Source organism: Zingiber officinale, chromosome 6A (assembly GCF_018446385.1).
Source record: "Zingiber officinale cultivar Zhangliang chromosome 6A, Zo_v1.1, whole genome shotgun sequence".
In the NCBI taxonomy this organism is placed as follows: Eukaryota; Viridiplantae; Streptophyta; class Magnoliopsida; order Zingiberales; family Zingiberaceae; genus Zingiber; species Zingiber officinale.
The window spans coordinates 139,948,507-139,964,577 of record NC_055997.1 but is presented as its reverse complement, the minus strand read 5'-3'; the positions used below and the strand labels follow the sequence as shown (position 1 = coordinate 139,964,577).

The 16,071-nt window shown below is 38.6% G+C and overlaps 1 protein-coding gene across 1 annotated transcript; it reads left to right on the top strand.

Annotated features, from left to right (window-relative positions):
• The first annotated feature begins 8,442 nt into the window (after positions 1-8,442).
• On the top strand, positions 8,443-9,420 carry LOC121994492. Its single transcript, XM_042548503.1, has one exon. The coding sequence runs from the start codon at positions 8,656-8,658 to the stop codon at positions 9,274-9,276; it is 621 nt and encodes a 206-aa protein (XP_042404437.1). The 5' UTR covers positions 8,443-8,655; the 3' UTR covers positions 9,277-9,420.
• The last annotated feature ends 6,651 nt before the right edge of the window (positions 9,421-16,071 follow it).

Below are 16,071 nucleotides of genomic sequence, written 5' to 3'. Positions count from 1 at the left end.
AACTAACATCATAATGAAACTAAAACCCTAGAATCACCTCTAAAATAACCTTCACATTCATTCATTTATGCGCGCTCTCTCTCTCTCTTTACTCTCTCTTTCCGTCTTTCTCTCTTCTGTCAAGTTCTCTCAAGCGTTCGTGAACCATCTTTCAAATGTTTAGATAGTTCACTGTGCGAAATTAACTTGTGTTTAATCAACAGTTCATGTGGGATGGATATTTTTATTACTTGATAATAATCGTGCACTTGTGGGTTCGACATCAATTTGATAAAGGAAGGTTGTTGGATGAGAAGAAGGATCTTTTCTCTTCTAACCCGAAGAGAAGAGGGGCTCCCGGTGAAGGATGTGGGGCTGTTGTATGACAATGAAGTTGTCCCCTCTGAATACAGAAGGATGGATGGAGCAAAGATCCTCGGATCCGAGAGCTCTTCGATGGGAACTCAGTGGTGGTGGAAGTGGGGCTGTGGTGAGTGGAGAATGAAGTTTCCTCTTCGAATCCGAAGAGGATAGGGGATGCTGACGAGTGGTGAAGCTCTCCTTGAATCCAAAGAGGTGAGATGGAAGGAAACCAACGGTGGAGATGAAACCTCTCCCAATCGGGAGAGGGTGAGCTCCGGTTTAGTGGATGGTCGTGGTCCAATTGGGAGAAGAGATGGAGAGGGGGCAGCCGGCCGATGATGCTGAGGTGGGGTGGACTTTTGGCCGTGAGGCTCAAGAGGTAAGGAGGCTCAAGAGGTAAGGGGAAGGTTGGCGGTGTGGAAGGCTTGGGAAAAAGAAGGTTCCGTCCTTGGGCGTGAGTTGGGGAGAAAGAGAAAGGTTTCTTAATGGGTTCAGGTTTTTGGATTCATGAGAGGTTAAAATCTGAATCCATTAAAAAAGAGAGGAAGATAAAATGGATATGGATCCGAGTTTTGGATTTTGGGTTAATGAGAGGAGTGAGATCTGGATACATTAAAAGAAAGTGAAATTGGAATTTTGGATGAGTTGACTTCCCTCTTTCTTGGGTCTAAATTGGACTCTTCTTGCTTGGATGGTCACTTTTGCTTTGATAGTGATGATCTCTATCAAGGGCTCAGATTGCTTTAGATCGAGGTGGATGATTAGGATGCTCTAGATTTCCATCAACGGTCCAAATCACTCCCTTATAAAACAGGATGCACATTTTTAAATAAAATCCTAGAAAATATAGGAAAAGTTATTAGGACCCTTGGCGGCCGGCTAGAAGGAGGTGAATAGCCTCTGCATAAATCAAGACAAAAAAAAAAAACTTTTTCAGCTTATAACTTAAATAAAATAAACACTTGCATAACGCTTGCATAAAAGAATAATAAAGAAACTGAAAAGAAAGAGGCACAGCAAATTACTTGGTTACAACCGGGGAGGTTGTTAATCCAAGGCGAAAAAACGCACTAAAAAAATCTCTTTTGGGCGGAGAAACCTCTTATAGCAATGAACACACAGAAAAGAAACTAAACAAAAAACTAAGAACGCACAAGTGTTGTTTTTTTTTGTATTTCTCATTATTGTTTAGCTTTGGGAGCAAGGTTGTTTATATTGTCTTGCTCGGGACGCCTGGAAGGGTTCTAGGCGCCTAGAGGGGATAAAACTTTATCCCTTTCGCAACGGATCGCGGTCAAACGCGATCCGGATAAAATCGGATTTCGGGCACTCGAAAGGGTTTCGGGCGCTCGAAAGGGTTTCGGGCGCTCGGACCAAGAAAGTCAACTAAGTTGACTTTTTTAGTCCGGATCTTCCGCTTCGTTTTCGCTCGTCTCGGTCCGAGTCTTCCGCTCTGGTTTCTCTTGTTTGGGTGATCTTGGCCATCCGGAATAGGGCTTACCCGAACCCAACTTCCGGTCTTCTCGAGCAAGCTTCCGCTCTTGGCTTCTCGTCTCTCGGAAACGCCACGCGCCTCATTCTCGTTCGCCCACGTACTCTTCTGCAGCACCTTGTCTCTCAGATGCACCGAGCCTGTCGGTTCTCTTCCGTGTCGTCCTTTTTACTAGCTGCGTCTTTTGCTCGACATCCTGTGCTCCTAAGTTCTTGCACACTTAGACACAAGATTAAACAGAACAAGATTTAACCTAACTTGTTTGATCACATCAAAACAACTGTGGGATACCAATAAAAGTTGCATCAAAACTCTAAATAAATCCCAACACAATACATAATATAAATAAATAATTAATCATATGAGAGGATAAAATCATCAAATATAAGAGTCAAAATAATGTGCTAAAATGTTCGTTATTAACTCTCCACACTTATTCTTGCACGTCTCGAGCGAGTAAAACAAAACTAAAAAACAACTAAAGACTCATCTTTGAAGCAACACCCAATCATAATTTGAAGATCGTAAAAGAATAGTTTTCTAGGAATGCCAATTCTCAAAGATTCAAGCATTCATGAACTCAATTATTACAATAGTTAACAAGCATAATGACTTCAATCCATCCTGAATAAGCTAAGAATGACTAAGCCTCATGAGATAAGTGATAGTTGTTCTCTCTCCGAAAAAAATATTTCACAATAGGGTTCCATTCAAGCTACTCAGGATTTTTCCGTTACCATATGTTAGCTTATCTTCTACTCACCACTACTGTAAACATAAGAGGGTATGACTCTGAAGACTTATAGTAGGATCGATGCATTGGAGGGAGGTGAATAGCGCTCGTGGCTTTTCACGTTCGTTTAAAACTTAGAGTAAAACAGTGGAATAAATAAGTAAAGAAAACAATGATCCAAGTTGGTTTTACTTAGTTCGGAGCCTGTAACGACTCCTACTCCAAGACATGTACTCGTTGAGTACTTTCGATTGCGAGCCTTCGATAGTCGGAGTAGCGTTTGGGCGTCTTAGAAGTATTTTCTGAGCAGCACATAGGAGAGAAACTTCTTTGAATTGATGTATCGAAGCTACTGGTCAACCCCTTCTTTTATAGCCCCACCTAAGCGCCTGGATCTCCTCCCGGGTGCCTGGAGTGTGCTGATGTAGCAAGCTCTATGTCTGGGTGCCCGAACCCCCTCCGGACGCTTGGCCAATCGTCGTGCTCCAATGTAGAGCGAAGATTGATTTTCACTGGTTCGGGCGCTTGGAGTAACTTTAGGCGTCTGGACCGTCCGAGTGCCTAGCTAGGCACCCACCCGGGGCATTCCCTCATCGCCACTTACCTAGGCACCTAGAGCAACTCCGGGTGCCCGGACGTCCGAAGACTTGTTTTCCAACCACATTGCAATCTTAATCATCTGCACCACAGAGTTAGAAACAAGCAACAATATATAAAACAAGGTAACATTTGATAGTTTTCGGATTGTTTGGTCATGACTTTGAATTTCGCTAAAACTCTGGGTCAAACTGATGTCTACTGTTCCCTTTTCGAAGAACGCACCCTCATCTACTCCTCTCAGGAGAGATTACCTTTTGTCAAATCGGTCCTCCAGACCGTTTAGACTTTTGCTCAACATCTGAGACCTTGGGACTTTCACCTAGCATCCTTGACCCTAGAATTTCGTCCAACGTCCTCGACCTACCAAAATTTTGCCCGGACTTTGTTGCGTAGTTGCAGTTAGAACTTTCCACCTGTCTAGTGTCTACTAGGATTTTTTACCTAGCTTTAACTAGGACTTTCACCTTGTCTAAGATCATTTCGGACTTTTCTGTACACTCAGTTAAATTTATTAGATCACAACACAGCTTAACTTTAAACCTTTATCAAATATCAAAACACGAGTTTGATTAGCTGGTGCTTTCAGCACCAACACTTGTTATAATTATAAGAATCAAAGCAAATGAGGGTATGTGTGAAATAAAAGAAATTGAAAGAGATAGGAAGAAATCAAAGGAATGAAAGAAAGATATGAGAATATCAAAATGTTATATAGACAAGTACAATAAAATATTGCCTTACACAGTTTCAATCCAAGTTTCTAATATTGAACAGTCATGCAAACAATTCTATCACACTTAAACATAAAGTTGCACAACATATCAAGTTTTTTTTTTATTGCCTCTATTCTTTTGGCGCTTAATTTTCTTTTCTTTTTTTTTAAACATATCGTGCACTCCCCTATGCTCAAACATCGAACTCACCTGAAAAAACAAAGAGTGTGGTTTGCCCATGGTGATCAAGCATGACTTGCATATACTTTAATTAAATTTAAGGTTTATTCTTCTAACTACTACTCCCCCACACTTGGACTTTTGACCGTCCCAAGTAAAATACTCATCATAAAACATCCAAATATCTCACATCCAAAAGAACAATGCTAAGAAATCAATGAAAATAAGAAGAAAAAAAATGGCATGATGAAAGATGAGAATATTATTCAACTAACATGTAGAAATAAAAGAAAGCAAGGGAAACAAGCAAATAGCCTTCATCATAATCATGCAAACCTATGATAATGTAGTCTTAAAAGAATCAAAATAAGTTCGAGAGTAATAATAACTATGAGTGCACCACACACAAGCAATTGAAAAATAAGAAATAAGCTCAAATCTATTAGGTCAACAAAAAAAATAATCAACTCAGTCTACTAACTTACAGTCCATCACCAAACTAATAACCATATAAATCAAGATATATATCCTTTTATGACAATAAATCCTAAAATTTGGCAGTCAAATTTAGCTAATTTTTACTACTTCCAAGATGGTATAAAGGAGTGCATAAGAAATTCAACTCCAAATTTAACAAAACTCGACAAAATGCATAAATGAAGAAAAAACAAACAAAGTGCAACAGAATCAGAGACATGAATATTAATTATTGACTCTGCAATCCATATGCTCAGGCATCTCTATACCATTATGAATGCTTTCTGAAGAAATTAAAATTGGTTGGAGCCTTATGCTTGTAGCTGGCTGATGGATAATGCAATTTCATCCATATGCATCTGATAATTCTGTAATGATGCTTTGACTATCTGCTCTGCTGGAACTTGAAATCATTGGCTGCTAATTACTGTATGAGATCTTCTTGTTAATGCACTGAAGTCTCTAATTGATTGGGAGCGAAAGTTAACTGGTTGGAATGGCTGTAGACAGTTAGGTATTGGGTCATTCTAAAATGCAAATGGAGTCTGATATGCTGAGAAAGGTTTAGCTCTCCATTGTAACGACTGTGCCCAATTAGGAATATATGCTTTATGTTGTTCAGTAAAGTGTTCATGGTCTCTTCAATCACGAAAATGGGTAATGGTAACTAGATCATACATGCACTGCTATTGGAATTGGTAGTACTTTGCTGGCTCACTAGTTGAACCATATGACTTGTGAAGTAGCAGTCATGATCTCTATGAGTTCACTAGCCTGAGTAGGAGTTTTGTTGACTAGAGTCCCTCCGCTAGTTGCATCAACCATACATCTGTTCATGGGAAGTAATCCCTTATATAAGTATTGAATAAGTAGCTGATTTTTGATCTGGTACCGAGAGCAACTAGCACTTTTTTTAAAGCGCTCTTAATACTCGTGTAGTGTCTCTCTTGTCAACTTGCACACCATAGATACTCTTCCAAATCATTGCGATTCAAGCAGGGAATAATCTCAACAAAAATGATTTCTTCATCTCCCGCCAACTGGTGATAAAGGGGAGAAAGTACAACAAATCTTTTGCTACATCTGCTAATGAAAATGAAAATACTCGAAACTTGATGTCTTTTTCTAATATGCCTTAGCGGCTTCAAGGTTGAGCATACCACATGAAATTCTCGCAAATGCCAACTAGGACTCTCACCAACAAGTCCATAAAATTTCGACAATGATTATATGAATTCATATCTTAATTCGAAGTCCACATCTAAATTAGGATACTGGGTGAAGAAGGGTTGATAAGTCACATCTGGCGCCCAAAGTTCCTTGAGTGTTTTGTCATTATTGTTGGTCATGTTGCTTGCAAGTGCTCCATGAAAATAACTTTAAACTTCTCAAAAGTTTGAATAGAAGTAGGGAATTGGCTAAACCATCTCTATGTCAAGCCCGAGATTGTGGTTAAAAACTTGACACTCGAGATTGTGGTTAAAAACTTGACACTTGACGTCATTCGTATATTAATGTAATGAAGAAGTGCTCTCGAATTTGTAGATGAATCTTTGGGATATGTAGTGTCATTATATTTTTTGATCTACAACACCCGAAAATTACTTGGCAACTCATCCTAAAGGATATCTCTTGAAAACGGAGGGCCTCGAAGAGCTATTCAAGACCCTTTTCTCTTGGAAAATTTTGATGACTGGTTTCATCAAAAGATTCTACATAATGTTCTCTTGCGATGGATTTACCAATCAGTATAGAAGAAGCAATCTGCGGTGTTCATGTAGGCTAAGGGATTTGGTTGAGGGATTGATTGTTGATGGAGGATACAGGGTTACTCCTTTGAAACCGCTTACACTGTCGTCATTACCAATTTGTTGAAATCCTTTGTTGCCATGAGGATGATGTTAGGTCTTTCGGCATCATCTATCTTAACGTCCCGATTCAGGTCTTTAACTCAGTTTTTCCACAAACAATGTCAATTTGATCCTGTCCACGAACATCGACGAGTGAATCACTAGTGAGTTGGTTTTATTGTCAACTTAATCGATAATCGCTAGATGACAACGAGGATAATGTTTTTCTTCGAGCTTATATGACAGCAAAACAAGAGGAAAAGAGATTAAAATGACAACCAAGGGTTCCCTAGTGTAGCCACTTCGAGACTCAAATTCGAGGATGGAGGAAAAGAACAATATTAGGATTTTGATATACGTAGGTGTGCGTATGTACCTTGAATGTCGAAAATGACTACCTTTTATAGAAAGACATCAAACTGTTTTCCTTCTGTTCTCATCTTCATGTTATCATTATTTAATTTCTTAAATAATGCAAGACTTATTTATGTTGTTGTCTTTCGAAATAATCTGAGATTTGCGTGATGATCATCTTTTTCTTGAAATAATCTGATATCTATACGATAATTATCCTTTTCCTAAAACGGTCTTATGTTCCGATGCGCGTCGTCAAGGAGTCGAAAGGCTAAGGAACCGAGAGGCCCAGGAGCTAGGAGGCCAAGGAGTTGGGAGGCCCGAGAGCCGAGTGGCTAAGGAGCCGGGAGACCCAGGAGCTGAGAGGCCAATAGTTGGGTGTCGACTTGACTTCCCCTTTGTCGAAACCATCTTAGCAGGTTTATCAATCTTTCCTTATCCACATCGCACCCACTAATCACCCCTCGAATCTCTGATCAACCTTTACAAAAGGTTAATTGCACCAACATATATGGGATCGATAAGAGTTTGAACCGGGCTTGTTATGCGGGAACAGAAAAGTAATTTTAGTCTTTTTGTTATTTTTTTCAAGTTTAATATTTAGGGTGTTTTTGATAATTTATTTTATATTTTTAGTCTATTTAGAGTATTTTGAATTTTTAATATATGTAGAATTTTTTCTTTTCTGTCAAGATTTTTTTTATATATCTTAGCATTTGAAGTGGAGAATGATGTGAGAATGAAAGAATAATTTTATTGTTTCACGGAGTTAAATTTTTAAAGATATTTTAGTCTTTTTTATATTTAGGTTAAAATCTATATAGTATTTTATTAGTTGTTGTGAGAAATTTTTGATCACTTTGCGATCGTGTCGTTTCTTCCTGTGTTTGATTGTATGTGAAATCAGCTGTTATATCCTGCGAAATTCATCAACGTCCCTGGTCATGCATGTCCCTGCTGACAGGTAATAAGGAGTTGGCATCCTCTATCTCAAAAATAATATATCCCGTCTCCTCGTCAATCAAATAGGTTAAATCATATTTCAAGGATATAATGTACATCATGAGAATGTCATGACGCTCGATTGAGGGGACATGGGGACATATTATTTTTGGGATAGAGGATGTCAACTAGCCAATAAGGTGATGGTGAAGCGGGCGAGTTTGTTTTTGGAGAAAGAAAGTGAATAAGAAACCTCACCAATCATTTATATTTGTTTCCAAAACTGTGCTCCGCCCAATTGCAATTTGATTAATTTCAGTACCCAAAAAATTCAATAAATCTATCACATTGTTTCAATGGATGAATTCATTAATTATTTTCTCATACTTTTGAACCATGGCACAATGATACCTGCTATTCAATATCTACCTTTATATTCCTTACCTACCAGGACCATTAATATAAACTTCCCATGCATCAGTATTCCTCATGCGAATCGTGCACGTTGAAGCTTAATAATTCGAAAGCTAAACAGTGTGCATTAATTTAATGAAAGTCTTACTTTCTCCGTGTTAATTCTGGACGAGTTGACAGGGACGCTAAGGATGATGAAAGTATTCATCTTTTTTGCCGCCATTAATTTAATGAAAGCCACAGGAAACGTGATTCAAAATTAAACTCTGCATTGGCAAGACAAAAGCCAAGAAGAAGAGGCCAAAGTCCATCCCTTGGCCATTAAGTAATTAATCACTCCACGCACTTACAACAGTTCGTTTCCTCTTTCCCGGCCCACGGCATTCAATTATATCATCATCGATTATTGCTGCGGTTCTCGCGCTCTTTAAATTCCCCCCTTCCTCTCCCCCTTTCTCATTCGGCAAGAAGCGGAGCGATCTCTCCTCCGCCAAATTCCAAATCCTTCTGAACAAAATCGATCGATCGATCGTACAGTTAGCTTCCCAGCTTGAGTTGATGGATCCCTCGTTGGCATTGGCAAAGCGGCTTTGGCGCATGATACGAGCCACCCACTGCGTCCTCCGCAAGGGCTTCGCCAAGCGCAACAAACTGATGATCATGAACCTCCACCTCCTCCTCAAGCGCGGCAAGCTAGCCGGAAAAGCTCTCACCAACTTACTCCTCCACCACGGCCACCATCCCAGCGCCGACATCACCGGCATGTCGCCGGAGGAACTAAACTTCTTCTTCTACGCCCCCGGCGACGTGGAGTTCAGCTGCAGCAACACGCCCTCCCCTGCTTTCTTCCTCTCCGCCGCCAAGCGCCTCACGAGCGGTCGCCGACGCAGACAAGAAGAATCGTCCCTGGACGTCCACGTGGCGGCGGCCGCGCTGGCGAAGGAGTTCGAGATTCTGAGCCTGGCGTCGCCGGTGCCGGCGGGGCGGTTCGGGAAGAGCCTGGCGGCGCCGCGGCAACTGAGGATAACGGACTCGCCGTTTCCAGCTAGGGAGGAGGAAGAGAACGACGGCGGCCGTGTGGATCGGGAGGCGGAGGCTTTCATCAGGCGGTTCTACGACCAGCTGCGCCTGCAGCAGAGCGTCCCGGCGACGCCGGAGTTTGACGGCCGCCGCTCTTGATGTTGAAGGATTAAGGGTTTAATTGTTGATTAAATTAAAAAATCAGTCAGGCGCTACTGAAGAGATGTATGAAGAACAATCCATTTACATGGATGGAACGCACAATGTACGTGAGAAAATTTTAATATGAATCATATTTCATCATATTAAAGTGAATATTTGGTTGATAAACAATGTTAAAAATAATAATAATAATAATTTTAAATTAAATAGTTAGATAATTAAATTTATCTAAGATCATAATCCATTTCCCTGGTGGTGCAAAAGGACTTGTGATCCACTTTGCTTGTAGGCCTAAAATTTGTAGGTTAAATATCCATCAAAAGAAGAGAAAAAAAAGGAAAAGATGACAAAGAAATAAAAGCGTCATGCTTCTTTTGGCCAGAGCACTTGAGCTTGGGATGTTCATTAATTATTACGGTAATTTTATGGGGTTCATAGCTTTTTTAAATATATATAGCATTAACGGATATATCAGTTTTAAACAATAATTTATAAATTAAAATGACACTACTAATTATTCGTGTTGTCAAAAAGATACTTTTAAAAAAAAAATCTTTACATCAATAATTTAATATCTAAAATATTTTTTTTAAAAAAAAAAGTTTTAACCAAAGTTACATTACTTTAAAGCAACTTTAAACAATCGAAATTTTGATAAGGTAAATATCTTCCCACTTTAACCTAATAAGATTTCAAGATGTCCAATATTCTATCCTCGGGTGGTAAAAAGTAAAGTCCTATCCTTTTATAATGATCCTATATATTTTAAAAGAAGATAAATTATAAAAATTTATTCATCTTCAGCCGAGCTACTTTCATACACATGGATATGAGATAACTTGAAATGACATTTATGTCTTTTGAAAATCGAACCATGTCTCTTTGATGATAAGCCCGATCATATTTCTTTGATGATAAACTTGATCCAAATACCAACTCAACTACATCTGGAGGTGTTAAATATTATATCCTCGACGTAGTTAAATACCTCTCATTGCACCTATAATATTTATGTCAAGTCAAGTAAATGATATCTAGAATCACAATATATTCTTAATTCAAATCTTTAGTTACATATTCAAACTATATACTTAAGAACATAATTGCATGAAAACCCGTAACCTAGTTTTTCCTATTTTTACCCCTTTGAAAATCCATTAACATGTTTCGTCCAAAACATATTAATGACCCAAAAGAATCAAAACCGTCTCGTATAAGCATCATTCCATCCTTATTAGTTTTATGAATTAATTTTCAAGTCTTTTAACTTTGATTTTTCTTTCAATTATTAAGGTGTTTTGCTCGTCTTGGTAGACTTAAATTGTCCAAATTGGTTATCCAATACCTCACATTAAGTATAAGATGTTCTAAGAAATTAAGGTGTTTTGGTTAAAACATTTGTGATAAAAATTATCCATTTCGATCATATGAAGCTTTCATTAAGTCTTGGATCCTAATTTAATTTGATATAAGATATTATTTATCAAGCTACTAAAAAAAAATAATTTAATGCTAAAAGATAGCTACTAAAAAAATAATTTAATGCTAAAAGATTTTTTTTATATATTATATAGTACTATGTTGTGGACCAAATGTCGCACGACCTGGATCCACTCCAGGCACCCTGAATCCGCAGTAGTTTTTTTTTAAATTTCTTAAGGTATATTACATGTATTTAGCATTTAAGATTTTAAAATTTAGGAGTTGAGTTATAATGGGTTTGAGCCAATAAGATTTTGATAAGACCTTTGCGTTCGATTAGAGGGGGTGAATAGCTTTTCTTCGATTTTCACCTACAATTTGTCAGCGGAAGCAAAAAGAATAGAATAGAAATAGTGAAATACTAAGAAAATAATGCTAACTCCTCTATTTACTTGGTCTCCACCTCCTTGAGGTGACTAATCCAAGACACACACTCACATAATCAAACTTCACTAAGACTTTCTCCTTTTTGAACCAAAAATGAAAGTGGAGAAACCTATACACGATTATATCTTCCTCTTACAAGATGAGAGCTAAGTTTAGGAGGAGGAGACTAAGATTCTATCAGCTTAGGAATCACTTTGAGAGCAGTTTCAATTAGAACAGTAAGTGAAGTATTTTCTCCAAGATCCAAGAATTGCTTTTATAGTCGATTTGTACATCCGTCGACTGATGTACAAATCGATTGACTAATGGGCTTCAATAGTGCTTAAGATTTGGTGAGATTTTCTGTCGTCATCCCATAACGGTCACTTACCAGTCAACTGGTACCGGTACCACTGGACTGGCACTGGGCTGCAATCCGTCTGGCTACTTTCTGTTCGTTTTGTCACCTGGTACCAGTCAATTGGTACCTTATAGCTTGAGTTTTACAACATTTTACAACATGAGATTTACAGCACTTTACATATTTTACACTTAAACGGTTCCCTTAGCTTAGACTTTATGCCTCCAAGCATCTTCCATCAGCTTTGCACCCTTAGGATGCTTCTGTTTCCATGGCTTCTCATCCTTGCGCTTGCCTTCAAGTGTTACCTTCGACTTTGTCATGCTAAGTCTCCTTTTGCCAGGAGGTCGCACCTCCGAGACTTCATCCGCCAATACTATCTTCTTGGACTTTCCTTGCCAAGTCTTCATACTTGGTCTTTTCTTCGTACCTGCTTGTTCAACATTTATGTTAAATCACAAATAATGTCTAACTTAAACTTATTTAACCAAACATCAATAGTGAGCAATGTCTAGAGCAAGATTGCTCCAATAATCTCCCCCTTTTTTATATTTGGCAAATTATTTAAGTTAGGTCTTTAAATATGTAACAACCATAAAGCATAGTAATATGGTAATATCTATGAAGCATAGGCATAATGAAGTATCTAACTTAAACTATCCATATCTCCCCCTTTGACACACAACAAAAAGATAAAGAAAACATACTCCAACATGAATCTAAACTCCCCCTTAATCCAAAATTTCTTCTAAGTTCAAGAGTCAAAAAATACAAACAATTAGAAAACAACCAAATAAGTCATATCCTGAAAGAGACGTACTTATCAATAAGCATGAAGGAAAGACATAGATAACAATAGGCAAATGTTAAGAACTACTCCAACGCATAGCTGTCATACAATATCATCGGAGGCATACAACTAACATAAAACTAGCACAGTCATGAAACATAGCATACTAGAATAGTGACAATAGTGTTCGAGATAAACAAGAGAGAAATATGTCTATGCCAAAAAAAATCTCGACACCAACTGGAACCTAGGCAACATGTCTAAAAATCATCACTAGAAGGAGGAGGCGGAGGGGCCTGGTAAGCCAAATTCCAGTGTTGCATCATCTAGTACATCTCTGTCTGACGCTGCTGAGAGGCGACCCAATCCTGTCAGAAACCATGAAACTCCTGAAATTCCTGACGCACTGTCTCCTCTAACCGAGTCAGTCGATCCTCGACGGTCATAGGAGCAGGAGTTGGTGCTAGTGCTGGAGCAGGAACATTCGCCTCCTCCTCCTCGTCAAAGTCCTCTGTAGCCTAACCACACCAGACCATCACTCCGGGGCGTCTCTCAACCCCTGCTAGAGATAGCTGTCGAGACATGATCTAATCATAATCCTTAGATAACTGATGTTGTTGACCCCTAGTAACATCTGTACCTCTAGATGCGAAAAATGAAGTCAGGATGTGGCAAAATGACATGTATAACTTCCCTTGGATAGGTCTGGAGAAATGCAATATGGACTCAAAGATCTATAGAGAAATGCCAATATCGATCCTCTGCTCTAAGGCATACATTAGGACCAGATGGGACAGTCTAATCTTGGCTTGCCCTCTAGTGACAATATGTAAGATACATGCAATGACAATTTTGTAGAGAATGTTACCGTGGGCGAACATACGCATGGCATCAAAGATGCGCCTCAGTGGAGCCCTTGGAGCATTGAAGTAATACTGATGGATCACCTCGACCGACAGATGAGAAAACGAATCAGTAAAAAGTTCAACAACAATAGGAAAACATGTGAATGTGCTATCTGAACCCCTACACCCTAAGAATGACTGAAGAATCCTTGGAGTGAACTCAAGGTCTACCCCTCCAACACGAGACACCCATGCTTGATCTGTATTGGTGCTAGGATGCAGGTTATTGTAGAATTCCCTGCACATATCCAAATTCACTGTATGCGTGCAATGAACCAACCTATCTAACCCAAAGTACATAATGATCTCCATGATATCAAGAACTATCTCATTAAAAAACATTTGGTTAAGATACCGATAATTAATCATAGAAAAGTCGATATTTGTGAATCGTTGTCGTTCGGCCTCGGAACAAAATAGATCCACCGAAGGAACCGGGGCGGACTGCCAGGAGGTTCCCTCGCTAGCCCTGCGCTTTTGCCTAACCCTAGTCATGTAAATGCAATGCAAATGTGTGCAATATGAACCCAATCAGAGGAGGGAAACATGATAGACACATAAAGAGGAAGGATTAGTCCAAAATCACAACCAAACTTGAGAGATATTGGTGAGAAATAGTTACCTTCGTTCCATTTGCCATCGAATTTGAAGGATGAGGGAAGAAGAGATGAGTTGGCAACCTAAAAACCGCAGCCCCAGTGTCTCGGATACCTATGGCGCCGGGAAGCATGGGAAGCCAAAACGCAGCAAGGAAGGCAATAAGAGGTGGATCGAAAAAGTAGAGGGGTTTTAGGTGGCCGGAGGTGACTAGAGGTGGTGAGGAAAAGCTTTGGATCGCAGGCGATGTCAGGCGACTGGTGGAACTAGGGTTTCCGTCGGGCCGCCTATCACGTGCAGAGTTATAACACCACGATTATCAGTCGACTGGTACCCTAAATAAAAATGCACAGAATCTTCTATTCACAAAAATCACTGTTACCAATCGACTGGTACCCTATATCAGCTTAATTTTACAAACGGAACAGATTTCATAAACTTACCAAGAATTCTACGGACCTCAAAAAATCGCCAAAATTTGTGGAGAGGTGTGTGTTAGCAGTGCCTACTTGGAGAAAATATATTTAAAAATATATATGTCTCGGATCCCAAGATTGACACAAGGTTTTAAAACTAGTTAAGTAATGTAGTATATCCTTGAGCTAAAGTCCTACTTTTGACCTCCTTATGATGTCTCCATTTATACTAGAGTATAATGCATTTCTTGCATTTGTTTATATGATATTTATGCATCTCATCCTAATTCACATGCAATAAGGCATGATTCATAATTTGCATGAAACTTGTGTGATACAGTTAAATTTTCAATCATGTTCAAGGAGCTATGTACATATTAATTTTGCACAAGTCTTCCCAATAATTGGTCCAATGAAGAATTAATGTCACTAGATGTCATATTGGCTCAAGGGAATGTATCATAATGAACATGATGAGCCAAATACACCATCCTAACATCTCATATAATGTCTAAGTGAAGAAATACACAAGCAAGACTTCCTAGGCCATTTGTGAGATGCATTAAGGCATATATATTCTTGATGTTAGATGGGATCATGCAATGCTATACCCATTATTCTACAAAGCACATACCAAATTCTCTCCTAAGAGAAGTGAACTCTGTTTCGGGTAGTGGTTTGGTAAATATATCGGCAATATTTGACTTAGAGTCAACATAATTTAGTACAATATCTCCTTTTTCCACATAATCTCTAATGAAATGATGTTTCACTTCAATGTGCTTTGTCCTAGAATAGTGCATTAGATTTTTGGTTAAGTTGATGGTGCTTACATTATCACACAACACTTTAACTTTGGTAGTGAAGCTCATAATCGTCTAAGGTATGCATCATCCAAAGTAATTAGGTTACACAACTACCCATAGCCACATATTCGGCCTCGGTGGTAGATAAGGTGACACAAGGTCGTTTTATACTACTCTAACTTACTAGGAAGGATCTAAGAAATTGACAACCAGCAATAGTACTTTTCCTATCTAATTTGCAACCCGCATAATCGGAATCGGTGTACACAATCAAGTCAAAATTCCAAGCCCTAGGGTACTAAAGACCTACAATAAGAGTGTTCTTGATATATTTCAAAATTCTTTTTACCGCTACTAAATGAGATTTTTTGGCACAAGATTGGTATCTTGCACACATACATACCGCAAATAATATATCCAATCTACTAGCGATTAGGTATACCAAACTATCAATCATGATCATATATTGTTTTGGGTCTACTAATTTTCCTTCTTGATCACTATCTATCTTGGTATTAGTTCCCATAGGAGTATATGCTCCTTTATCATTTTCCAATCCAAATTTCTTGATAAGTTCTTTAGCAAATTTGGTTTGGTAGACATGAGTTCCCTCACTAGTTTGTTTGACTTGTAATCCCAAAAAGAAACTCAATTCTTCAACTAGACTCATTTCAAACTCACTTTCCATATGTTTGATAAAATCATGAAGAAGTTCATTATTCATTGAGCCAAAAATGATGTTATCAACATAGACTTGGGCAATAAAAATATCTCCATCCTTAGACTTTAGAAATAAAGTCGGGTCAACTGTTCCTCTTCTAAAGCCCTTAGAGATTAAGAAGGATGAGAGTCTCTCATACCAAGTCTGGGGAGCTTGTTTTAACCCATATAATGCTTTCTTAAGTTTATAAACATGATTTGGATAATTTATATTTTCAAATCCGGGTGGTTGCTCTACATAAACTTCTTCCTTAATAAACTCATTAAGAAAAGTCAATTTTACATCCATTTGATGAAGTTTAAAACCCATGTGAGCGGTGTACCCTAATAAGATACGGATGGACTCTAC

Coding starts and splice junctions, on each gene's coding strand:
- LOC121994492 (XM_042548503.1), top strand. CDS start 8,656: ATGGATCCCTCGTTGGCATTGGCAAAGCGGCTTTGGCGCATGATACGA.